The 27,620-nt window shown below is 44.1% G+C and overlaps 1 protein-coding gene across 1 annotated transcript in view; it reads left to right on the top strand.

Moving 5' to 3' along the window:
* RBX1 (ring-box 1) overlaps positions 1-27,620 on the top strand; it is a 67,987-nt gene that overhangs the window by 31,410 nt on the left and 8,957 nt on the right. The window contains exon 4 of the mRNA XM_053721400.1: positions 12,338-12,423. Coding sequence (XP_053577375.1) covers positions 12,338-12,423 — 86 coding nt within the window. The remainder of the gene's footprint in view (positions 1-12,337; positions 12,424-27,620) is intronic.

The following is a 27,620-nucleotide window of genomic DNA, read 5'->3' as shown; positions in this document are numbered from 1 at the left end:
AATCTGATGAGGTAAGTATGCCGCACTGGGGGTATATACAGATGGTAGAATCTTCTCCTTGTATTCAGATGTGGTGCCTCTTGGGTTTTCGTTAGCCTCCTGGAGTATGCAGGGATGTGTTTCTGGTTGTAGATAAATCCCTTGTACTTCCTTTGTGTTGGTAGTTAGCCTCTTGGAGTATCTTTTCTGTCTTGGTATACACTGCAATTAACTAATTAGTATATTTATGTGCCACTGAAGAAAAGTCAGTTAGGCAGCAGAAAGACTGGGGTTTTTTTTTTTTTTTTCCTGCAATTAACTAATTAGTATACTTATGTGCAACTGAAGAAAAGTCAGTTAGGCAGCAGAAAGACTGAGGGGTATCCAGCTGGATACCCCTCAGTCTTTCTGCTGCCTAACTGACTTTTCTTCAGCGGCACATAAGTATACTAATTAGTTAATTGCAGGAAAAAAAAAAAAAAAACCCCAGTCTTTCTGCTGCCTAACTGACTTTTCTTCAGTGGCACATAAATATACTAATTAGTTAATTGCAGTGTATACCAAGACAGAAAAGATACTCCAAGAGGCTAACTACCAACACAAAGGAAGTACAAGGGATTTATCTACAACCAGAAACACATCCCTGCATACTCCAGGAGGCTAACGAAAACCCAAGAGGCACCACATCTGAATACAAGGAGAAGATTCTACCATCTGTATATACCCCCAGTGCGGCATACTTACCTCATCAGATTGAGGTAATATCTGGTAAGGGTATTATATACCATCTATTTACTGATATCAACTTCATATGAAGATTTACCACGGACTATATATTGTCTAAAGACTCATATGAACACTGTTTCATAATCTATTCATCATTTTTCAAGCATAATTTATTTTAATAATCTTTTATACTCTTTTAATTGTTATTATTTCTCAAATAATTATCTCTAGCTCTCATTCATATTCCCATATACCACCCATATTTTAATGGATATATAGGCGCTGTATCTATTCTTGTATACTCATTTTTCACTTACTGACTGGGACCTCACATCTCAACCAGTACCTGTCTTATATAGCTGCCACTATACCATACACAACACTGACTAGCGCCAACTATAGAGTATCACTTGTGTTTACCCAGTATACTGAGTGAACACATTTTACTTGCTTCTCTATATATATATATATATATATATATATATATATATATATATATATATATATATATATATATATATATATACACTCTATAGAGCAGTGGTTCTCAACCAAAGTGACCTCAAGGCCCGGTAATAAATAAAAATATATATATACACACCTAGTATAACCATAGCTAAGTTTACATTATATATTTACACATTTTTAAGAGTAATTTTTTGGAATTAACTAATTGAATGACAGAACTGAGAGAATACTTCCGAATGACAGATGAAGGGTGAGTGCCAACTTTTGAGCTGAAAATAGAGAGGCAGAAAGTGGGAACAAAATAATTATGTTTAAAATGACCGCAAGACTTGCAAGTTACCTCCACAGTTAGGAATTATTCAAAACTACTTATGATCATGGACAGACATTGGAGTCCTAAATTAAGTTTGTCAGAAAGCTCTCAATATGGATGTGAGCTTACAATGACTGATGTTACGTGAAATTACTATAATACTGGTGCGATATTGCTGATCTGCTGGATGACAATTACTGGAATTCAGGTGGAATAGCTTTGTGTGCTGGAAAATTATTAGAATGAAAAATATTTAATAATAAAAAAAGAAAATGGAGGGTAGGAAGACACAGTGATGTAAATCTAAGTCCATCTGAAGGAATTAAGAAAACTATTACAAAGAGACAGGTAAAGGGAAGAAAATAAATTAAATATAATACAATTTTTTTTCAGATTTTCTATTTTTATACTATACTTCCACTATTTCAAGCCAAGACTATATCAACCTCTCTGAGCAGCGTGTCGGGCAGGAGGAGTTAAATATATAATCTAGCAATGCAAGTTGTGCAGTACTATGCCACGTGCGTAGGGAGATTGTAATTTAACTCCTCCGTCGGTTTTCACTGATGTCCAGCCAGGCACTGTAGGGAGTTGCGGCGCGACGAGGGTGACACCATCAGAGAAGATTAATTCCTACTTGATAGTGTCAGGGACCACCAGTGGTCCATGGACCACTGGTTGGCGACCGCTGGTCTATATCATAAATTTTAACTAACCTCTTCCAGATTATCACTACTATAATATCTTATCTACTACCATATTCATAGATGTATCACAGTTTAATATATGGGTGTGCTGGGTGAACTCATTGTATGATCATGCTGATAGGCATACAAAGGTGGTTATACACTCTCTTTTTCATAGCACGGTTCATATTGTCTAATAGAATTTTTATTCTGGATTTTAACTAGGACCTTACATTTACCAATACTGGACTTTTAATCAACCCATAAATTTAAAACACAGACATATTGGCTCCCGTTAATAAAGCAGAAAACTTACGCTATTTCTTGTCAGATTTTTTTTTAGGTTGATATTTTGCCTTTGACCAAGTTTCTAGTATTAAGCTCTGGTGCGCACCTCTCAGTCCCATTGCTCAAAATGGAGACTACACTAACAATTTTGCCAATGATCCAGGAGGGTCAATATGACTACCGTGGATTTGAAGGGTGCATACCTTCGTATTCCTATTCTCAAGGATCATCATCAGTTCCTAAGGTTTGCCTTTCTGGACAAACATTACCAGTTGGTGGCTCTTCCCTTCGGGTTGGCCACAGCTCCCAGAATTTTTATAAAGGTTCTAGGGTCCCTTCTAGCGGTTCTCAGACCGTGGGGCATAGCAGTGGTGCCTTATTGAGACGATATTTTGATTCGGGCGTCAACTTATCTGACAAAACTTCACACGGATACAATGTTGTCGTTCCCGAGAACTCACGGTTGGTAGGTGAACATAGAAAAGAATTCACTGGTTCCACGGACAAGGATTTCCCTTCTGGGAACTCTGATAGACTCATAAGACATGAAAGTCTTTCTGACGGATGTCAAAGATTTTAAATACTTGCCGAGCACTTCAGTCCATTCCTCGGCCATCAGTGGCTCAGTGTATGGAGGTCATTGGTTTAATGGTAGCGGCAATGGACATCATTCTGTTTGCTCGCTTTCCTCTCAGTCCACTGCAGCTGTGCTTGTTCGGACAGTGCTATGGGGACTATGCAAATTTATCTCCTCAGATAAATCTGGATCAAGAGACCAGAGACTCTCTTCTTTGGTTGTCGCCGGATCATCTGTCCCAGGGGACGTGTTTCTGCAGACCCTCATGAGTGATGGTGACAACTGACGCCAGCCTTCTGGGGTACAGTCTGGAGTTCCCTGAAGGCTCAGGGTGTTTGGACTCAGGTGGAGTCTCTACTTCCAATCAATATTCTTGAACTGAGAGTAATATTCAATGCGCTTCTGGCATGGCCTCAGTTGGCTTCGGCCAAATTCATAAGATTCCAGTTGGACAATATCACGACACTGGCGTATATCAATCATCAGGGGGAACAAGGCGTTCTTTAGCGATGATAGAAGTATCAAAGATAATCCGTTGGGCGGAGGCTCACTCTTGTTGTCTATCAGCAATTTACATTCCAGGAGTAGAGAACTGGGAAGCGGATTTTCTAAGTCGACAGACTTTTCATCTGGGGGAGTGGGAACTTCATCCGGAGGTGTTTGCCTCATTGATTCGACAATAGGGCAGACTGGATTTAGATGTGATAACGTCTCGTCAGAATGCCAAGCTTCCAAGTTAAGGATCCAGGTCGAGGGATCCTCAGGCCGAACTGATAGATGCTCTGGCAGTGCCTTGGTCGTTCAGCCTAGTTTGTGTTTCCACCATTTCCTCTCCTTCCATGCGTGATTGCTCGGATCAAACAGGAGAGAGCTTTAGTAATACTGATAGCGCCTGCGTGGCCACCCAGGACTTGGTATGCGGATCTAGTGGACATGTCCTCTCCACCACCGTGGAAACTTCCTTTGAGACAGGACCTTCTCATTCAAGGACCTTTCCAACATCCAAATTCTCTGCAGTTGTCTGCTTGGAGATTAAACGCTTGATTCGGTCATCAATACTTGATACAGGTTCGTAAGCCTATCTCTAGAAAGATCTATCATAAGATATGGCGTACATATCTTTGTTGGTGTGAATCCAAGACTTACTCGTGGAGTAAAGCCAGGATTCTGTCTTTTCTCTAAGAAGGTTTGGAGAAAGGGTTATCCGCAAGTCCTTAAAGGGACAGATTTCTGCTTTATCAATTTTGTTTCACAAACTTTTGGCAGATGTTTAAGCTTTTTGTCAGGCTCTAACAATAATTAAGCCTGTATTTAGACCGATTACTCCTCCCTGGAGTTTGAATTTAGTTCTTCAAGGGGTTCCGGGTGAACCCATACATTTCCATAGATATTAAGTTGTTATCTTGGAAAGTTCTGTTTTTGGTTGCTATTCTTCGGCTCGAATTTCTGAGCTTTCAGCTTTGCAATGCGATTCGCCTTATCTCATATTTCATTCTGATAAGGTGATTTTGCGTATCAAACCTGGATTTCTTCCTAGGGTTGTTCCAAATAAGAATATTAATCAGGAAATTGTTCCTTCCTTGTGTCCTAATTCTTTGTCTAAGGAGTGTCTGTTACATAACTTGGACGTGGTCCGTGCCTTGAAGTTTTTACTTACAGGTGACTAAGGATTTCCATTAATCATCTTCATTATTCATTGTGTATTCTGGAAAGTGTAGGGGTCAGAAAGCTACGGCTACTTTTCTTTTTGGCTGTGGAGTATTATCCGCCTGGTTTATGAGACCGCTGGACAGCAGCCTCCTGAAAGAATTACGGCTCATTCTACTAGGGCTGTGACTTCCACATGGGCTTTTTTTTTTAAAAACGATGCTTCTGTTGAACAGATTTGCAAGGCTGCGACCTGGTCATCGCTTCATATTTTTTCTAACATTTTCAAATTTGATATTTTTGCTTCTTCTGAGGCTGTTTTAGTGGGAAAGGTTCTTCAAGCAGTGGTGCCTTCCGTTTAGGTACCTGTCTTGTCCCTCCCTTTCATCCGTGTCCAATAGCTTTGGTATTGGTATCCCACAAGTAAGGATCTTTGAATATTATTCTTTATAGTGGTGTCTATTAGATGCAGTTATATCAAAATTGGTGTATACTGGCCCTTTAAGTTTTTTTTTTGTTTTTTTGGGGGGGTTTTATCGCATTTGGCTGGGAAATTATGGCATGAAATATACCTGGGCCTAGATCAAAACATTGGGTTGTCTACTTTAAAAAATATATACTTAGTTTTGACAAATTAAATAAAAAAAAAAACTTAATTTATGTTTAAATGGAGTAATAGAAAAATGCTAAAAATTCTCTGGTATTTTTTTAGGCAAGGTTTTCTATGATAATCCCGGTACTGAAGGGGTTAAAAACAAAATCCAAAGTTCTTTAGGATCACTAAGGGTAACAGGTAGAAACCTACAAGGATACTATGCGTGCGATAGTCCGTTGTTAGACCGCATAAAGCTCCACACCGTATCTGTAGTCTTTCTGTACCAGGCAACTACCCCTCTTCGTGACCAATTTGTACAATGTGTAAGACTCAAACAATCATTTCATCAAATACTGTTGGCTTCACGGAGAATGTTCCATATCCAATTCATGGCATTCCTGTTTGGATAACTGCTTCATGCTTTCCAGTCTGGTTCCATGTTTCTCAGGTGTGATAATTAGAAAACAGTTGTGTTGTAAAAAAATTTTTTTTGTAATGATTTATTTGTTTCAACTAAGTATTTGATGTAAAAACACAAATTGATAGAGATTAAAATACAAATAGTAGTTAATAATTTTGATGTGTTAATCTGTCCTTTACTTGATTTTTGAACCCGTGTCTCTAGGTGAAAAGTAAAACCTGTAACTTATAAAGGCCTTTGGACATTTACCCTCTATTATAGCGGATTAATCATATACACTTTCCATCCTTTTATGACAATATATGTCAAATCACTATAAAATGAATTGTATATCGATACCACATGTAAAATTATAGTGATCTTACAATATCCCCAACAAATTACCCAATCTATGGAGGTATACAGGAAAAGGCTATTCATTTTACTTAAATACCACAAGTACAATAGTGATCCTCCAATGTCCCCAACAAGACCCCTAATCTATGGAGGTATACAGGAAAAGACTATTCATTTTACTAAAATATATTGCACAGATGGATTATTACTTTGATACATTGGGGGTGGGGGAGGGGGGAGGAGGTGTAAGGTGTGTGTGTGTCTGTGGGGGAGGTGTGTGTGTGTGTCTGTGGGGGAGGTGTGTGTGTGTGTCTGTGGGGGAGGTGTGTGTGTGTGTCTGTGGGGGAGGTGTGTGTGTGTGTGTCTGTGGGGGAGGTGTGTGTGTGTGTGTCTGTGGGGGAGGTGTGTGTGTGTGTGTCTGTGGGGGAGGTGTGTGTGTCTGTGGGGGAGGTGTGTGTGTGTGTCTGTGGGGGAGGTGTGTGTGTGTCTGTGGGGGAGGTGTGTGTGTGTCTGTGGGGGAGGTGTGTGTGTGTCTGTGGGGGAGGTGTGTGTGTGTCTGTGGGGGAGGTGTGTGTGTGTGTGTCTGTGGGGGAGGTGTGTGTGTGTGTGTGGGGGAGGTGTGTGTGTGGGGGAGGTGTGTGTGTGTGTGTGTGGGGGAGGTGTGTGTGTGTGTGTGGGGGAGGTGTGTGTGTGTGTGGGGGAGGTGTGTGTGTGGGGGAGGTAGGTGTGTGTGTGTGTGGGGGAGGTGTGTGTGTGGGGGAGGTGTGTGTGTGTGTGTGTGGGGGAGGTGTGTGTGTGGGGGAGGTGTGTGTGTGTGTGTGTGGGGGAGGTGTGTGTGTGGGGGAGGTGGGGGAGGTGTGTGTGTGGGGGAGGTGTGTGTGTGTGTCTGTGGGGGAGGTGTGTGTGTGTGTGTGTGTGTGTGTGTGTCTGTGGGGGAGGTGTGTCTGTGGGGGAGGTGTGTGTGTGTGTGTCTGTGGGGGAGGTGTGTGTGTGTGTGTCTGTGGGGGAGGTGTGTGTGTGTGTCTGTGGGGGAGGTGTGTGTGTGTGTCTGTGGGGGAGGTGTGTGTGTGTGTGTCTGTGGGGGAGGTGTGTGTGTGTGTGTCTGTGGGGGAGGTGTGTGTGTGTGTGTCTGTGGGGGGTGTGTGTGTGTGTCTGTGGGGGAGGTGTGTGTGTGTGTCTGTGGGGGAGGTGTGTGTGTGTGTGTCTGTGGGGGAGGTGTGTGTGTGTGTGTCTGTGGGGGAGGTGTGTGTGTGTGTGTCTGTGGGGGAGGTGTGTGTGTGTGTGTGTCTGTGGGGGAGGTGTGTGTGTGTGTGTGTCTGTGGGGGAGGTGTGTGTGTGTGTGTGTCTGTGGGGGAGGTGTGTGTGTGTGTGTGGGGGAGGTGTGTGTGTGTGTGTGTGGGGGAGGTGTGTGTGTGTGTGTGGGGGAGGTGTGTGTGTGTGTGTGGGGGAGGTGTGTGTGTGTGGGGGAGGTGTGTGTGTGGGGGAGGTGTGTGTGTGTGTGTGGGGGAGGTGTGTGTGTGGGGGAGGTGTGTGTGTGTGTGTGTGTGTGTGGGGGAGGTGTGTGTGTGGGGGAGGTGTGTGTGTGTGTCTGTGGGGGAGGTGTGTGTGTGTGTCTGTGGGGGAGGTGTGTGTGTGTGTGTGTCTGTGGGGGAGGTGTGTCTGTGGGGGAGGTGTGTGTGTGTGTGTCTGTGGGGGAGGTGTGTGTGTGTGTCTGTGGGGGAGGTGTGTGTGTGTGTCTGTGGGGGAGGTGTGTGTGTGTGTCTGTGGGGGAGGTGTGTGTGTGTGTGTCTGTGGGGGAGGTGTGTGTGTGTGTGTGTCTGTGGGGGAGGTGTGTGTGTGTCTGTGGGGGAGGTGTGTGTGTGTCTGTGGGGGAGGTGTGTGTGTGTGTGTCTGTGGGGGAGGTGTGTGTGTGTGTGTCTGTGGGGGAGGTGTGTGTGTGTGTGTCTGTGGGGGAGGTGTGTGTGTGTGTGTGTGTGTCTGTGGGGGAGGTGTGTGTGTGTGTCTGTGGGGGAGGTGTGTGTGTGTGTGTCTGTGGGGGAGGTGTGTGTGTGTGTGTCTGTGGGGGAGGTGTGTGTGTGTGTGTCTGTGGGGGAGGTGTGTGTGTGTGTGTCTGTGGGGGAGGTGTGTGTGTGTCTGTGGGGGAGGTGTGTGTGTGTGTGTGTGGGGGAGGTGTGTGTGTCTGTGGGGGAGGTGTGTGTGTCTGTGGGGGAGGTGTGTGTGTCTGTGGGGGAGGTGTGTGTGTGTCTGTGGGGGAGGTGTGTGTGTGTCTGTGGGGGAGGTGTGTGTGTGTGTGTGTGGGGGAGGTGTGTGTGTGTGTCTGTGGGGGAGGTGTGTGTGTCTGTGGGGGAGGTGTGTGTGTCTGTGGGGGAGGTGTGTGTGTCTGTGGGGGAGGTGTGTGTGTGTCTGTGGGGGAGGTGTGTGTGTGTCTGTGGGGGAGGTGTGTGTGTCTGTGGGGGAGGTGTGTGTGTCTGTGGGGGAGGTGTGTGTGTCTGTGGGGGAGGTGTGTGTGTGTCTGTGGGGGAGGTGTGTGTGTGTGTGTGTCTGTGGGGGAGGTGTGTGTGTCTGTGGGGGAGGTGTGTGTGTCTGTGGGGGAGGTGTGTGTGTGTCTGTGTGTGTCTGTGGGGGAGGTGTGTGTGTCTGTGGGGGAGGTGTGTGTGTCTGTGGGGGAGGTGTGTGTGTGTCTGTGGGGGAGGTGTGTGTGTGTCTGTGGGGGAGGTGTGTGTGTCTGTGGGGGAGGTGTGTGTGTCTGTGGGGGAGGTGTGTGTGTCTGTGGGGGAGGTGTGTGTGTCTGTGGGGGAGGTGTGTGTGTCTGTGGGGGAGGTGTGTGTGTGTGTGTGGGAGGTGTGTGTGTGTGTCTGTGGGGGAGGTGTGTGTGTCTGTGGGGGAGGTGTGTGTGTGTCTGTGGGGGAGGTGTGTGTGTGTGTGGGGGAGGTGTGTGTGTGTGTGGGGGAGGTGTGTGTGTGTGTGTGTGGGGGAGGTGTGTGTGTGTGTGTGTGGGGGAGGTGTGTGTGTGTGTGGGGGAGGTGTGTGTGTGTGTGGGGGAGGTGTGTGTGTGTGTGGGGGAGGTGTGTGTGTGTGTGTGGGGGAGGTGTGTGTGTGTGTGGGGGAGGTGTGTGTGTGTGTGGGGGAGGTGTGTGTGTGTGTGGGGGAGGTAGGTGTGTGTCTGTGGGGGAGGTAGGTGTGTGTGTGGGGGAGGTAGGTGTGTGTGTGGGGGAGGTGTATGAGTGTGTGGTGTGGGGGAGGTGTATGAGTGTGTGGTGGGGGGGGGAGGTGTATGAGTGTGTGGTGGGGGGGGGAGGTGTATGAGTGTGTGGTGGGGGGGGGAGGTGTATGAGTGTGTGGTGGGGGGGGGAGGTGTATGAGTGTGTGGTGGGGGGGGAGGTGTATGAGTGTGTGGTGGGGGGGGGAGGTGTATGAGTGTGTGTGTGTGGGGAGGGGGGTGTATGAGTGTGTGTGGGGTGGGGGGGGGTGTATGAGTGTGTGTGGGGGGGGAGGTGTATAGTATAAAGTATAAACCAAGTTTAAAAATAGGGTTGTGAAGATATGTGGTAGCATGACACTGGGTCTTGGGGAAAAAAGTTTGAATAACCCTGCATTAGATGATCAAAGAAATATAACTCACTTGTACTCATGACCCCTATTACCTCACCACTATGCCAAGCTGAAATATATGGTGGTCCTAAAGAAACCTATATTGACCTTGTTAAGAATATGCAACTGCTCAAAATCCTCACTAGACTACTTGTAAAGCGGTTAAAATAATGGGCTAATACCTTAACGTGAAGGTCCATTTTGATGAATTAGTGCCTGGTTTGTAATAAACCTATTAGAAACAAGTGCACTTTAATCATCAAAATTGACATTTCACTGTTTTCTTCAGAAACTTACCTTTTAATCCTGGCAGCCGCTCCAGCACTACCTCCACGGGTCGCAAGCCGTCTTCGCTGGTCCAAAATGACGAATCTGGCTTCCTCCAATCACAGCGTTGCATCAGGCCAAGATTCCCCCAGGGTGGGGAAGCTGTGATTGGAGGAAGCCTGATTCGTCATTTGACGCCTGCAAAGGCTTCCGATGGCCGGGGGGATCGCTGGATCGGCATTCAGGATTAAAAGGTGTTTTTTTTTTTTTTTTTTTTTTTTTTTTTTTTTTTTGAAGGAAACGGTGAAATGTCAATTTTGATGAATTAAAGTGCCTTTTTTTTTTTTTTTTTTTTTTTTTTTAATTTTCAAAAGAGCTTTATTTTGGTACTTTAAGCATACACGTCATAGTTTAAATGTGCACATCATAAATTTAAGCTTTAACATTAGGAAGCTTTGTCACAATAAACCATTTTAAAAACTGTATAAAGGTGTGAGATATAATCATGTACATTCATTTCATCACTTGAGGACACCTAAGTTCAATGTATGCTATAACTGTTCCCCTATATCTGGTTATGCAGACCACTCTTGGGTCCGAAATGATTACTTATAAGAACCATATTGGGTATATATAAAGATGTGAGGAAAAGCTGAGGGGTAAGGAAAATCGACAATTATAATATAACCAAAACAGAACATTGGGGTAACTCAGGACTGATGTGCTTTAAGGCTGTATCAGGCATGCATATTTCAATACTGATTCACGTATTTGCAGGAGCTTAATTGTAGGGTATAGGGAGTAAGTGGGTGACTAACAATTAATCGTGGGAATACTATATAAAAACTGAGATCAGGGGACTAAAATGATATATCCTGTTCGCTTGCTTAGATGAGTGAATGTGCAGTTAGGGGGCTCTAGTATGTGCATACTGCAATAGCATAGGTGTTATAATTTTAGGTAGATGCGTTCATCCTCATTCCCTAGGGCTTTGCTGGCTTACCCCATCCATGTAAGTAACAAGCAGGCTTTTTTATGATAAAACCACTGCTAATGCATCCCCGGAACAGAGAGGGAGAGTGAGGATAAATAAGTGGCACATCGTTAACTAGGGTTTAAACGTCAAACTTTTCAGCAGTTCATAAAGGAAAAACAATAAAAGGCAAGTTAGTCATGGCTGCTTTAAAGTTACCATTGTCCATGACATGTGGCTTTAGCTGAAGGGAAATGTTGCAACTAAAGGCAAGACTGGCCACATGCCGATTGAGGTGAGCATCTGCCGACTACCCCTCTCCCTTCCTCCAGGCACGACCGCTTATGTGTGAGCAGGGGATGTTTTGCCAGGCACTGGCATGAGATATGTTTGCGGGTCTCCTCGCCATTTGGTCTGATAGCTGCATTGCCGGCATTAGTAAGTTGCACATTCCTGCCTCCCCATCTGCCGTGGTGTATGATATCTTCTTCTTGCTTGCCTGAAGGCACGGGGCCTCCGCAAGAGGTACCCCCTGAGGCTGGGAGGTGTGATCTCTGTTTCCTTGAAATGCCGGCAGACAAAGGCAGGAGCTGTGGGAGAGGTTTCATAATCAGCTCTCCTTGAAAATTGTTGCTGTACTCCATGCAGGTTCTCTGTAATGGCGGTTGGCCATGCTGGCTTTGGGAAGTACTTGTTTGCGTCTGCGGCACTATATCAAGCATGGTTTCCGTTTCTGGAGGCTTGTGCGGGCTTATTTGTATGCGCTGTATCAGGAAGTCATACGGTGCCCTATCCATCAGGTTTTGCATAAGTTGCTCAAGTTTCCGTAGGTGGCTGTCAGGTTGCTGTATATGTCCCATTTCTGCTGCGTCCATTATATGAGATGTCTTCCGGGCGTAGCAGGGGAGAAAAAAGAGTTGATCAATGGGCGCTGATGTTGCTGTCCCCCAGTACAGCTTGCTTTCCCGTTTCTAGTATGCGGTGAAGCAAAGTGCCCTTGTTTTTAATAGGTTTATTACAAACCAGGCACTAATTCATCAAAATGGACCTTCACTTTAAATACAATTAAAGAAAAAAGATCAGATAATTCTTAAATTGCATTCTAAATATCAACAACTTAAAAAGAAATCATAAAAAATGTTGCAGTTTAAACTCTTTATTGTGGCCCCCTGGGATCAGGGGAGGTGTGTGTGTGTGGGGGGGAGGTGTGAGTGGGGGTAAGGTGTATGAGTGTGTGGGGGGGGGAGGTGTGTGAGTGTGTGTGTGGGGGGGGGAGGTGTGAGTGGGGGTAAGGTGTATGAGTGTGGGGGTAAGGTGTATGAGGAAATCCTTCAGAAATATCCATTTAATCTCAAGTTTGGCCAATAAATGAATATGAGGATCCTAATGATGCAATCACGTCCCCCCTCTTGTGTTCTGTGCTATATCTAACGTTGGGGACAGATATTTACCATTCTCCTCTCCTTGCAGCATGCATTCCACTTTCACTGCATCTCTCGCTGGCTGAAGACGCGACAGGTCTGCCCTTTGGACAACAGAGAGTGGGAGTTTCAGAAGTATGTACATCTTTATTTATTTGTATGTGTGTGTGTATATATAATGGATATATATATATATATTCATATTCATATTTGTGATTATGTCCCATTGCTGTGCTTTATATTTACAGCCTCTGTCCATGGTCAGACCAGCAGGTTTTTGCTTTTCATATTGAGGTGAATTACTGACCCCAGGATCCCTGTCACTCAAGCAAAACTAGGGCTTCAATGCCCTGTTCCTAAACATCAGAATTCCTGTAAAACAGTGCACTGATGATGCCTTTGGTGCTTGATGCAGTGTTTTCATTTAACAAATATCTATTCATGATGTGCGATTAATCATTTTAGAACTTGGCTGTCCCTTTTAAACTATTAAGTGTGTACACAATTAAAATATGGCTTTATTAAGTGTTAAAATTAGTGTTTAAGTTAAACTTAAAGAATTTAGATCAGCAGTTTAAAAATTCTAAATTGCTTCTGTGATCAAATGTGCTTTGTTCCCTTGGTATCATTTACTGAAGAATAAACCCAAGTTGGCTCACATGAGCTCAGGAGCATGCACGTGCCTAGCACTCTATGGCAGCAGAAGTAAATTTACATCTAACATCCTTTATCTAAACCATGAAAGTTTCATGCTCACTTTGCTGTGATGTTTTAAATGAAGCCAAGAATTCTAGTTGTCCTCAATGGATTGTTTCCTGCGAGAGAGGGTAGGGGAGTTGGTAAAAGCCATGTAATTTATTGTATGCTAGCTACTGGAGGTCGCAGGGAAGTTCCTATGCTTCTTCCAGGTTATTCTGCTATCCTCCCTTTTTAGTCACAGTGTTGGTTACACTGATTTTTCCTTTGTACACTGATTTTAACTTAAATAACCTGATGGTCCAAAAAAGAGAGTAATCTCATATCCCAGATACAAGATCCCAGTTACAAATATGTATTCAATTCCATAAAATAAAACTCAGAAAAAAAATAGTGTTGGCACTTAACTTAAATAAATAAAATGTATGTATATCCCTAAGCTACGTTGAAAAAATACAGATATATAATAAGATAAAAACTGCTGAAAATATTTGTGCCGTAATAGCACAGTTCTGGTACAGATTCTGTTGGTGACTAATGATTTTTTGTATTTTTTTTTTTTTTTTTATTTTTTTTATGTCCAACACTGATAATGTCTCCATCTTTAAAAGTCACTTGTAAAGAAGGCAAAGATGTATCCTTATAGGGTGTTTCTAATCACTATTGGAGAAAAAAAGGCAAAAAAATATCATTTCCGAGTTCCTATTGTGACATAAATGGTAATATATTTAATTTCTCCAAAGGTACTTCAAGCACCACAGTCTCTGTACTGACCGGTCAGTTGAATATTGTCTGTTTCTTTGTCAAGTGTCTTACCGGACCTTTAGCGGATGCATCCACATCTGTGACACTCGTATGCTGTAATTCTTACCACGCTGAATTCTCCGTGACTTCTAGGCGTGTGTACAGCGTCTTCACTGCCAGCATGTGTGTCTCTGGTCTCCTGACCTGATTTGCCAATCGGGGAAACCAGTAGGGTGCTTCAAATTCAAACCACGGAGGTACAGAGACACTGGTGCTTGAAGTACCTTTGGAGAACTTAAATATATTACCATTTATGTCACAATAGGAACTCGGAAATTATATTTCTTTGCCTTTTTTTTTCTCCAATAGTGATTACAAACACCCTATAAGGATACATCTTTGCCTTCTTTATAAGTGAATGTTAAAGATTGGCACATTATCAGTGTTGGACATAAAAAATATATAAAATGCAAAAAATTGTCACCAACAGAATCTGTGCCAGAACTTTGCTATTACTGCACAAATATTTCTCTTGTTAAGTGTATCCAGTCCACAGATCATCCATTACTTGTGGGATATTCTCCTTCCCAACAGGAAGTTGCAAGAGGATCACCCACAGCAGAGCTGCTATATAGCTCCTCCCCTAACTGTCATATCCAGTCATTCTCTTGCAAGCCTCAACCAAGATGGTCGTAAGAGGAGTGTGTGGTGTTTTATACATAGTTTATTCTTCAATCAACAGTTTGTTATTTTTAAATGGTGCCGGAGTGTACTGTTTATCTCAGGCAGTATTTAGAAGAAAAATCTGCCTGCGTTTTCTATGATGTTAGCAGAAGTAACTAAGATCCATGGCTGTTCTCACATATTCTGAGGAGTGAGGTAACTTCAGAGAGGGAATGGCGTGCAGATATTCCTGCAATAAGGTATGTGCAGTTAATATTTTTCTAGGGATGGAATTTGCTAGAAAATGCTGCTGATACCGAACTAATGTAAGTAAAGCCTTAAATGCAGTGATAGCGACTGGTATCAGGCTTATTAATAGAGATACATACTCTTATAAAAATGTAATATAAAACGTTTGCTGGCATGTTTAATCGTTTTTATATGTATTTGGTGATAAAACTTATTGGGGCCTAGTTTTTTTCCACATGGCTGGCTTGAATTTTGCCTAGTAAGTTTCCTTAGGCTTTCCACTGTTGCAATATGAGTGGGAAGGGCCTATTTTAGTGCTTTTCTGTGCAGATAAAATTACTGACACAGACATCCAGCTTCTACCTGCATGATCCAGGACATCTCTGGAGGGCTCAAAAGGCTTCAAAGTAGTTTTTGAGGGAGGTAAAAAGCCACAGTAGAGCTTGGAAAAAAAAAAAGTTTTTGTCTATTATTCAGTTTTGGGTATTAAGGGGTTAATCATCCATTTGCAAGTGGGTGCAATGCTCTGCTAACTTGTTACATACACTGTAAAAATTTCGTTAGTGTAACTGCCTTTTTTCACTGTTTAAAATTTTGACAATTTGTGTTTCTTAAAGGTGCAGTAACGTTTTTTTTTATATTGCTTGTAAACTTCTTTAAAGTGTTTTCCAAGCTTGCTAGTCTCATTGCTAGTCTGTTTAAACATGTCTGACACAGAGGAAACTACTTGTTCATTATGTTTGAAAGCCATGGTGGAGCCCCATAGGAGAATATGTACTAAATGTATTGATTTCACCTTAAACAGTAAAGATCAGTCTTTAACTTTAAAAGAAATATCACCAGAAGATTCTGACGAGGGGGAAGTTATGCCGACTAACTCTCCCCACGTGTCAGACCCTTCGCCTCCCGCTCAGGGGATGCACGCTAATATGGCGCCAATTACATCAGTGACGCCCATAGCGATTACCTTGCAGGACATGGCTGCAATCATGAATAATACCCTGTCAGAGGTATTATCCAGGTTGCCTGAATTAAGAGGCAAGCGCGATTGCTCTGGGGTTAGGAGAAATACAGAGCGCGCAGATGCTGTAAGGGCCATGTCTGATACTGCGTCACAATATGCAGATCATGACGGAGAGCTTCAGTCTGTGGGTGACATCTCTGATTCGGGGAAACCTGATTCAGAGATTTCTAATTTTAAATTTAAGCTTGAGAACCTCAGTGTGTTGCTTGGGGAGGTATTAGCTGCTCTGAATGACTGTAACACAGTTGCAGTACCAGAGAAATTGTGTAGGCTGGATAAATACTATGCGGTACCGGTGTGTACTGATGTTTTCCCTATACCTAAAAGGCTTACAGAAATTATTAGCAAGGAGTGGGATAGACCGGGTGTGCCTTTTTTCCCCACCTCCTATATTTAGAAAAATGTTTCCAATAGACGCCACTACACGGGACTTATGGCAGACGGTCCCTAAGGTGGAGGGAGCAGTTTCTACTTTAGCAAAGCGTACTACTATCCCGGTTGAGGACAGTTGTGATTTTTCAGATCCAATGGATAAAAAATTGGAGGGTTACCTTAAGAAAATGTTAATTCAAGAAGGTTTTATTTTACAGCCCCTTGCATGCATTGCGCCTGTCACGGCTGCGGCGGCATTCTGGTTTGAGGCCCTGGAAGAGGCCATCCATACAGCTCCATTGACTGAAATTGACAAGCTTAGAACACTTAAGCTAGCTAACTCATTTGTTTCTGATGCCGTTGTTCATTTGACTAAACTAACGGCTAAGAATTCCGGATTCGCCATCCAAGCGCGTAGGGCGCTATGGCTTAAATCCTGGTCAGCTGACGTGACTTCGAAGTCTAAATTACTCAACATTTCTCTCAAGGGGCAGACCTTATTCGGGCCTTGTTTGAAGGAAATTATTGCTGACATTACTGGAGGTAAGGGTCACACCCTTCCTCAGGACAGGGCCAAAGCAACGGCCAAACAGTCTAATTTTCGTGCCTTTTTGAAATTTCAAGGCAGGTGCAGCATGAACTTCCTCCGCTTCAAAACAAGAGGGAACTTTTGCTCAATCTAAGCAGGCCTGGAAACCTAACCAGTCCTGGAACAAGGACAAGCAGGCCAGAAAGCCTGCTGCTGCCCCCAAGACAGCATGAAGGAACGACCCCCTATCCGGAAACTGATCTAGTTGGGGGGCAGACTTTCTCTCTTCGCCCAGGCGTGGGCAAGAGATGTTCAGGATCCCTGGGCGTTGGAGATCATATCTCAGGGATATCTTCTGGACTTCAAAGCTTCTCCTCCACAAGGGAGATTTCATCTTTCAAGGTTATCAGCAAACCCGATAAAGAAAGAGGCATTCCTAAGCTGTGTGCAAGACCTCCTAGTAATGGGAGTGATCCATCCAGTTCCGCGGACGGAACAAGGACAGGGATTTTATTAAAATCTGTTTGTGGTTCCCAAGAAAGAGGGAACCTTCAGACCAATCTTGGATCTAAAGATCTTAAACAAATTCCTCAGAGTTCCATCATTCAAAATGGAAACTATTCAGACCATCCTACCCATGATCCAAGAGGGTCAGTACATGACCACAGTGGACTTAAAGGATGCCTACCTTCACATACCGATTCACAAAGATCATCATCAGTTTCTAAGCTTTGCCTTTCTAGACGGGCATTACCAATTTGTAGCTCTTCCCTTCGGGTTGGCCACTGCCCCGAGAATTTTTACAAAGGTTCTGGGCTCACTTCTGGCGGTTCTAAGACCGCGAGGCATAGCGGTGGCTCCGTATCTAGACGACATCCTGATACAGGCGTCAAGCTTTCAAATTGCCAAGTCTCATACAGAGATAGTTCTGGCATTTCTGAGGTCGCATGGGTGGAAAGTGAACGTGGAAAAGAGTTCTCGATCACCACTCACAAGAGTCTCCTTCCTAGGGACTCTTAGATTCTGTAGAGATGAAAATTTACCTGACTGAGTCCAGGTTATCAAAACTTCTAAATGCTTGCCATGTCCTTCATTCCATTCCACGCCCGTCAGTGGCTCAGTGCATGGAAGTAATCGGCTTAATGGTAGCGGCAATGGACATAGTGCCTTTTGCGCGCCTGCATCTCAGACCGCTGCAATTATGCATGCTAAGTCAGTGGAATGGGGATTACTCAGATTTGTCCCCTCTACTAAATCTGGATCAAGAGACCAGAGATTCTCTTCTCTGGTGGCTTTCTCGGGTCCATCTGTCCAAGGGTATGACCTTTCGCAGGCCAGATTGGACGATTGTAACAGATGCCAGCCTTCTAGGTTCGGGCGCAGTCTGGAACTCCCTGAAGGCTCAGGGATCGTGGACTCAGGAGGAGAAACTCCTCCCAATAAATATTCTGGAGTTAAGAGCAATATTCAATGCTCTTCTAGCTTGGCCTCAGCTAGCAACACTGAGGTTCATCAGATTTCAATCGGACAACATCACGACTGTGGCTTACATCAACCATCAAGGGGGAACCAGGAGTTCCCTAGCGATGCTAGAAGTCTCAAAGATAATTCGCTGGGCAGAGTCTCACTCTTGCCACCTGTCGGCGATCCACATCCCAGGCCTAGAGAACTGGGAGGCGGATTTTCTAAGTCGTCAGACTTTTCATCCGGGGGAGTGGGAACTCCATCCGTAGGTGTTTGCTCAACTGGTCCATCGTTGGGGCAAACCAGAACTGGATCTCATGGCGTCTCGCCAGAACGCCAAGCTTCCTTGTTACGGATCCAGGTCAAGGGACCCGGGAGCAACGCTGATGGATGCTCTCGCAGCTCCTTGGTTCTTCAACCTGGCCTATGTGTTTCCACCGTTTCCTCTGCTCCCTCGACTGATTGCCAAAATCAAACAGGAGAGAGCATTGGTGATTCTGATAGCGCCTGCGTGGCCACGCAGGACCTGGTATGCAGACCTAGTGGACATGTCATCTCTTCCACCATGGACTCTGCCTCTGAGGCAGGACCTTCTAATACAAGGTCCTTTCAATCATCCAAATCTAATTTCTCTGAGACTGACTGCATGGAGATTGAACTCTTGATTCTATCAAGGCGTGGCTTCTCCGAGTCAGTCATTGATACCTTAATACAGGCTCGGAAGCCTGTCACCAGGAAAATCTACCATAAGATATGGCGTAAATATCTTTATTGGTGAGAATCCAAGAGTTACTCATGGAGTAAGGTTAGGATTCCTAGGATATTGTCCTTTCTCCAAGAGGGTTTGGACAAAGGCTTATCAGCTAGTTCTTTAAAGGGACAGATCTCTGCTCTGTCTATTCTTTTGCACAAGCGTCTGGCAGAAGTTCTAGACGTCCAGGCATTTTGTCAGGCTTTGGTTAGGATTAAGCCTGTGGTTAAAACTGTTGCTCTCCCGTGGAGCTTAAACTTGGTTCTTAAAGTTCTTAAGGGAGTTCCGTTTGAACCCCTTCATTCCATTGATATTAAACTTTTATCCTGGAAAGTTCTGTTTTTGATGGCTATTTCCTCGGCTTGAAGAGTCTCTGAGTTATCTGCCTTACATTGTGATTCTCCTTATCTGATTTTTCATTCAGACAAGGTAGTTCTGCGCACCAAACCTGGGTTTTTACCTAAGGTGGTTTCTAACGGGAATATCAATCAAGAGATTGTTGTTCCATCATTGTGTCCTAATCCTTCTTCAAAGGAGGAACGTCTTTTGCATAATCTGGACGTAGTCCGTGCCTTGAAGTTTTACTTACAGGCTACTAAAGATTTTTGTCAAACATCTGCCCTGTTTGTCGTTTACTCTGCACAGAGGAGAGTTCAAAAAGCTTCGGCAACCTCTCTCTCCTTTTGGCTTCGGAACATAATACGCTTAGCCTATGAGACTGCTGGACAGCAGCCCCCTGAAAGGATTACAGCTCATTCTACTAGAGCTGTGGCTTCCACCTGGGCCTTTAAAAATGAGGCCTCTGTTGAACAGATTTGCAAGGCTGCGACTTGGTCTTCGCTTCACACCTTTTCAAAATTTTACAAATTTGACACTTTTGCTTCTTCGGAGGCTGTTTTTGGGAGAAAGGTTCTACAGGCAGTGGTTCCTGCCTTGTCCCTCCCATCATCCGTGTACTTTAGCTTTGGTATTGGTATCCCACAAGTAATGGATAATCCGTGGACTGGATACACTTAATAAGAGAAAACATAATTTATGCTTACCTGATGATAAATTTATTTCTCTTGTAGTGTATCCAGTCCACGGCCCGCCCTGTCCTTTTCAGGCAGGTCTAAATTTTAATTGAACTGCAGTCACCACTGCACCCTATGGTTTCTCCTTTCTCGTCTTGTTTCGGTCGAATGACTGGATATGGCAGTGAGGGGAGGAGCTATATAGCAGCTCTGCTGTGGGTGATCCTCTTGCAACTTCCTGTTGGGAAGGAGAATATCCCACAAGTAATGGATGATCCGTGGACTGGATACACCACAAGAGAAATAAATTTATCAGGTAAGCATAAATTATGTTTTTTAGAACGTAGCTTAGTGATATACATACATTTTTTATTTTTTTAGCTCTCACAGAGAACGCTCCTTTATATATAAATATATTATTATAAGAGGTTTTTCTTTTACAAGATACGAGTCCACGGATTTCATCCTTACTTATGGGATATCGCCTCCTGGTCAGCAGGAGGCAGCAAAGAGCACCACAGCAGAGCTGTATATATAGCTCCTCCCATCCCTCCCACTCCGGTCATTCTTTTTGCCTGTGTTAGTGATAGGAAGAGGTAAAGTGAGGTGTTTAGATTCTTCAATCAAGAGTTTATTATTTTTAAATGGTACCAGTGTGTACTATTTTTCTCAGGGCTAGAGCTTCTGGCTTTTCAGCAATGGACTGGGGAGATTTTCATTCTGCTACGCTCCCATATTGATTGCTGCCCTGCTGATGGTCTTAGCAGATATTATCTAAGACCCTGTTTGTCCCCACAGATGTGCTGGAGGTGTGGAAAAGGAACATCTTCATTGTGAGGGACAGCTTCATACTGTGTTCAGCTTTGAGGTATGTACAGTCATTTATTTCTGGGGAGACTGAAGTATCTCAGAACAGACTGGCACTTACTACCGGTACAAGGGGTAATAGTTTTGCACAGGGTCAAGTTATGTGCATAAGTATTCCCTTTTTTGTTTGGATAATCAGTGGCCTAATGAAGGGTTAACCGGTGGCTATGTTTTATTATGGGCTTGACGCTGGGAGATTGTGGCATGAGCAGCAAAGTGTTTTAACTTTAACTTTGGCTAGTATAATAATGTGTTTTTATTGTGAGGGGGCATATTGATGGTTCGAGGTACTTTTTATACGATACCGACATGTTTATTTCCCATGCGGTTCTTACTGTAGCCGGGGACTTTAGTTGCGCCCATGATGGGCGGGGCTTAGAGTTTTGCGCGCTCAGACGCGCATTTTCTATCCGGATCCTGTCTCTGAGCAGCATGTATCTAAGCTCCGGTGTGGCCTAAGTCGCTTGTGTTTACAATTATCACAAGCGGCCTTAGGAGCGCCGTTCACGACTATTCAGTGTTCGTTGGGACATGTAGGCGCCACAGTAGAGCTGTGGCGAGGTGCAAGGGTTTAATTTAGTCCTAAATCAATATGCATATTTAATCGGTACACTTACAGTAAGAGTTTTTCAAAGTGTTAGGGTGCTTCCAAATTACTGCAGGTTTACAGAGAAGCAGCAAACGCATATACGGCCTTAATTTTTAAAGAGACAGTACACCCTTTTTTCAGCAATTTTTCTAAAAGTGTTTGCTTGTTATCTTTATTTGTAATTTCAGTAAAAACGACCAATATTGCTATTGCTGGTTTTTTTTGTCATGGCTGATATTCAGGAAAGTGCATGTTCTATGTGTTTAAATGCCAATGTGGAACCCCCTATTCCTTTTTGTCCCTCATGTACAGAGGGCTTTACATTTTAAAGAACAAATCTTCTTTAATGCAAGTGTATCTAAAGATATTTCTCAGCCTGAGGAGACTCGGGGTATAGCCGCATCTTTCTCCCCAAGCGTCACAACCTTTAACGCCCACTCAAGTGACGTGTTCTTGAAAGGCGTCAACTTCTTTCACTCTGCAGGATATGGCTGCAGTTATGTCATCCACTCTTACAGAAGTTTTATCTAAGTTGCCAGTTTTACAAGGCAAACGCAGTGGGACAGAGGCCCATGTGGTCCCTGCGACTTCTGATGCTTTGATGGCTATCTCCGATGTACCCTCCCAGGGCTCTGAATGCTTTGATGGCTATCTCCGATGTACCCTCCCAGGGCTCTGAATTGAGGGGTAGGGAGACCCTGTCTGAGGGGGAACTTTCTGACTCAGGAAGTGCTTTGCTCCCGACAGATTCGGACATCATGTCCTTTAGATTTATGCTTGAACACCTCCGTCTTTTGCTGCAAGAGATTTTGGTGACTCTGGATGACTGTGACTCTATTGTGGTCCCACCAGAACAATTGAGTAAGATTGACAAATACTTAGAGGTCCCTTCTTATTCCGATGTGTTTCCGGTTCCTAAGAGAATTTCGGGAATTATTTCAAGGGAATGGGAAAGACCGGGTATCCCGTTCTCCCCTTCCCCTATTTTTAAGAAAAGGTACCCTATAGCTGACACCGTTCAGGACTCTTGGCAGACGGTCCCTAAGGTAGAGGGAGCTATTTCTACCCTGGCGAAGCGTAAGACTATTCCTATTGAGGACAGTTGTGCTTTCAAAGACCCCATGGATAAAAAGTTGGAGGGTCTTCTCAAAAAACTCTGTTCATCAAGGGTTTTTATTGCAACCGGCAGCCTGCATTGTAACAGTCATGACTGCGGCTGCTTTTTGGTTTGACGCTTTGGAAGAGTCTCTTAGAACTGAGACCTCTTTAGAGGAAATACAGGACAGAATTAAGGCCCTTAAGCTGGCTAATTCTTTTATTACGGATGCTTCCTTTCAGATCGCCAAATTAGCGGCTAAGATGTATCCTCTAAATCCAAGCTTTTGGCTATTCCTTTCAAGGGAAAGACCCTATTTGGGCCTGATTTGAAAGAAATAATTTCTGATATTACGGGAGGTAAGGGTCATCTCCTCCCTCAAGACAAAACATCTAAGCAAAGGGGACGACAGAGTAATTTTCGTTACTTTCATAATTTCAAAGGAGTCTCCTCTTCCGCTAAACAGGAAGGGAATTATTCTCAAGCCAAGCCCACCTGGAGACCCAACCAGGCTTGGAACAAGGGTAAACAACCCAAGAAGCCCGCTGCTGCTCCCAAGACAGCATGAAGGGGCGACCCCCGATCCGGGACCGGATCTAGTAGGGGGCAGACTTTATCTCTTTTTGTCCAATCTTGGATAAGAGACATTCAGGATCCCTGGACACTAGAAATCGTGTCTCAAGGGTATCAGTTGGAGTTCAAAAATTCCTTCCCAAGGGGAAGGTTTCTTCTTTCACGATTGTCTGTAGACCAGATAAAGTGAGGCGTTCTTACGTTGTGTAAAAGACCTCTCCACTATGGAAGTAATTTGTCCCGTTCCAATACAGGGACAGGGGTTTTACTCGAATCTTTTTGTGGTTCCCAAAAAAGAGGGAACGTTCCGACCCATTTTAGATCTCAAGAGTCTAAACAAGTTTCTCAGAGTTCCATCCTTCAAGATGGAGACTATTCGGACAATTCTTCTATTGATCCAGGAGGGTCAATATGACTACCGTGGACTTAAAGGATGCATATCTTCATATTCCTATCCACAGAGATCACCAGTTCCTGCGGTTTGCCTTTCTGGACAAACACTTTCAGTTCGTGGCCCTTCCTTTCGGGCTGGCCATGGCACCCAGGATGTTCACGAAGGTTCTAGGGTCTCTGCTGGCGGTTCTCAGACCGCGGGACATTTCAGTGGCGCCTTATCTGGACGATATTCTGATCCAGGCGTCTTATCAGCTGACAAGGACTCACGGGTGGAAGGTGAATCTAGAAAAGAGTTCACCAATTCCACGGACAAGGGTTCCTTTCCTGGGAACTCTAATAGACTCTATATCAATGAAATCTTTTTGACGGAAGTCAGAAAGTTAAAGATTCTGAATACATGCCTTGAGTCCAATCCTCTGCCATCAGTGGCCCAGTGCATGGAGGTAATTGGATTGATGGTGGCGGCAATGGACATCATTCCGTTTGCTCGTTTTTCATCTCAGACCTCTACAACTGAGCATGCTCAGACAGTGGAATGGAGATTATGCAAATGTGTCTCCTCAGATAGATCTGAATCAGGAAACAAGGGACTCTTCTTTGGTGGTTGTCACTGGATCATCTGTCCCAAGGGATGTGCTTCTGCAGACCCCCATGGGTGATAGTGACAACGGACGCCAGTCTACTAAGATGGGGCGCAGTCTGGAATTCCCTGAAGGCTCAGGGTGTGTGTGGACTCGGTCGGAGTCTCTACTTCCAATCAATATTCTGGAGTTGAGAGCAATATTCAATGCGATTCAGGCTTGGCCTCGGTTGGCTTCGGCCAAATTCATCAGATTTCAGTCGGACAACATCACGACTGTGGCTTACATCAATCATCAGGGAGGAACAAGGGGTTCCTTAGCGATGACAGAAGTATCCAAGATAATTCGGTGGGCGAAGGCTCACTCTTATCTGTCAGCAATCTACATCCCAGGAGTGGACAACTGGGAAGCGGATTTTTTGAGCAGACAGACGGTTCATCCGGGGGAATGGAAACTCCATCCAGAGGTCTTTGCCACCCTGATTCTCAGATGGGGCAGGCCGGAGCTGGATCTTATGGCATCTCGTCAGAATGCCAAGCTCCCAAGATATGGATCCAGGTCCAGGGATCCTCAGGCCGAACTGATGCCTTGGCAGTGCCTTGGTGTTTCCACCGTTTGCTCTCCTTCCCTGGGTGATTGCTCGGACCAAACAGGGGAGGGCTTTGGTGATTCTCATCGCGTATGCCGATCTGGAGGACATGTCCTCTCTGCCACCGTGGAAGCTTCCATTGAGGCAGGACCTTCTCATTCAGGGCCCTTCCATCATCGGAATCTAATTTTTCTGCAGCTGACTGCTTGGAGATTGAACGCTTGATTTTATCTAAGCGAGGGTTCTCTGATTCGGTCATTGATACCTTGATCTAGGCACGTAAGCCTGTTACTAGAAAGATTTACCATAAGATTTGGCGTAAATATCTTTCTTGGTGCGAATCCAAGGGTTACTCATGGAGTAAGATTAGGATTCCTAGGATTTTATCTTTTCTCCAAGAAGGATTGGAGAAAGGGTTATCAGCAAGTTCTTTAAAGGGACAGATTTCTGCTTTATCTATTTTGCTACACAAACGTCTGGCAGATATTCCGGATGTTCAATCTTTCTTTCATGTAATTGGCAAGAGTCCATGAGCTAGTGACGTATGGCATATAAAATCCTACAAGGAGGGGCAAAGTTTCCCAAACCTCAAAATGCCTATAAATACACCCCTCACCACACCCACAATTCAGTTTTACAAACTTTGCCTCCTATGGAGGTGGTGAAGTAAGTTTGTTCTAGATTTCTACGTTTTATATGAGCTTCTCAGCTTTTTTTGAAGCCCGGTTCCTCTGAGTACAGTGAATGTCAGAGGGATGTGAAAGGAGTATTACCTATTGAATACAATGGTCATCCTAACAGGGATCTATTTCATAGGTTCTCTGTTATCGCTCGTAGAGATTCATCTCCTACCTCCCTTTTCAGATTGACGATATACTCTTATATACCATTTACCTCTGCTGATTCTCGTTTCAGTACTGGTTTGGCTATCTGCTTTATGTAGATGAGTGAGTGTCTTTTGGTAAGTATGTTTCTTTTATTTAAGACACTCTCAGCTATGGTTTGGCACTTTATATTTTATGTTTATACTTATATTTGTCATGATTCAGGTTTATCAGTATATTTCCTTTTTGCAGACTGTCAGTTTCATATCTGGGAAATGCATTTAAAAAAAAAAATTCTTTCCTGAAGTTTTCAAATTGACTTTTTTTTTTTTTTTTCTAAATTGCGGGCTGTATAAGGCTCGCGAGAGCGCAATATGCTATAATTTATTGCGTCATTCTTGGCGCAAGACTTTTTGGCACGAGAATTACGTTTGTTGGCGTAAATTCGTCATTTCCGGCGTCTTAGTTGGCGCCGAGTTCTTTCACGAGGTTGCGTCTATGACGCTCGTGTTTGTTGCAGACATTTCTCTTGTAAGATGTATCGAGTCCACGGATTCATCCTTACTTGTGGGATATTCTCCTCCCCTACAGGAAGTGGCAGAGAGCACCCACAGCAGAGCTGCCTATATAGCTCCTCCCTTAGCTCCACCCCCCAGTCATTCTCTCTGCCTGCTTAACTGCTAGGAAGGGCAAAGAGGAGTGTGGTGACAAAAAGGTTAGGTTTTTATTTTCTCAAGCAAGTTTGTTATTTTTAAATGGTACCGGTGTGTACTATTTACTCTCTAGCAGAAAAGGGATGAAGATTTCTGCAAGGAGGATGATGATCTTAGCACTTTGTAACTAAGATCCACTGCTGTTCTCACTAGGGCTGAAGAGTACAGGAAAACTTCAGTTGGGGGAACAGTTTGCAGGCTAAACTGTATTAAGGTATGTTCAGTCTATTTTTTTTCTAGACAGACTTATTTCTAGAAAAGGCTGGCAATATCCCCATGAGGGAAGGGTAAGCTGTATTCAGACACTTGGATAGGAATTTCAGCTTGCATGAAGGGCTCATTAGTTACTGGTGACACTGGTAAAAACGTTTTTGTTTGTTCAGTGAATGATGCAATTATAACGTTTTTTTGAAGGGACTAAAGGGGTCATTGTGGCTTGTTTTTGAGTTTTCTAACCCACATGGTTAATTTAGAGACACTAGTGTTTGTCTGTTAGGCCACAAAACATTGAGTGAGGTGGGAGGGGCCTATTTTCGGCCTCCGTTGTGCAGTTTCTTTTCCTCTGAGATTTCTAACTGCTTCTCCAGAGGTTCCTGTGGTGTTTGAGGGCTGTAAAAGTTTTTTTCCCCCACAAATTGTTCTGAAGGGCAGGTAGGAGCCACAGCAGTGCTGTGGCAAAGTGCTGAGTCTTTTTTACCGGTTTTGAGGTTTTTCAATACGGTTTTGCCATTAAGGGGTTAATTTATTTGCATAGCTGTGCAAAGTTACTAAGGCTATATGGTACTACTGTAAAAATTTAGTTATGGTTACTGCTTTTTTACACTGTTTTGCAGAATTTGTGCAGCTTTTTTTCTCATAAAGGCACAGCCCAGTCCCAAAAGAGGAACAAGGGCTAGGATTTTACTCAAACCTGTTTTTGGTTTCCAAATAAGAGGGAACTTTCAAAATTCTAAACAAGTTCCTCAAAGTTCCATCATTCAAGATAGAGACTATTCAGTCTATTCTACCTCTGATCCAGGAGGGTCAATATATGACCACCGTGGACTTAAAGGATGCGTATCTACACATCCCTATTCACAGAATTTTCACAAGGGTGCTAGGGTCCCTTCTGGCGGTTCTACGACCACGGGGCATAGCAGTGGCGCCTTATCTAGACGACATCTTATTTCAGGTGTCAACTTTCCAGCTATCCAAGTCTCACACGGACATTGTGTTGGCTTTCTGAGATCTCACGGGTGGACGGTGAACATAAGAGTTCTCTCTTCCCTCTCACAAGAGTTTCCTTCCTAGGGACTCGGATAGACTCGGTAGAAATGAAAATATTTCTGACGGCAGTCAGAAAATCAAAGCTCTTAACCACTTGCCGAGCTCTTCATTCCATTCCTCTGCCATCAGTGGCTCAGTATATGGAGGTAAACAGACTCATGGTAGCGGCAATGGACATAGTTCCTTTTGCCCGCCTACACCTCAGACCACTGCAACTATGCATGCTCAAACAGTGGAATGGGGATTATGCAGATTTGTCTCCTCAACTGCATCTGTACCAGGAGATCAGAGATTCTCTTCTCTGGTGGTTGTCTCAAGACCACCTGTCTCAGG

The sequence above is a fragment of the Bombina bombina genome, chromosome 7 (genome assembly GCF_027579735.1).
Source record: "Bombina bombina isolate aBomBom1 chromosome 7, aBomBom1.pri, whole genome shotgun sequence".
NCBI classification, from domain to species: Eukaryota; Metazoa; Chordata; class Amphibia; order Anura; family Bombinatoridae; genus Bombina; species Bombina bombina.
The sequence above is the reverse complement of the archived record's forward strand: the minus strand, read 5'-3'. Positions and strand labels throughout refer to the sequence as shown.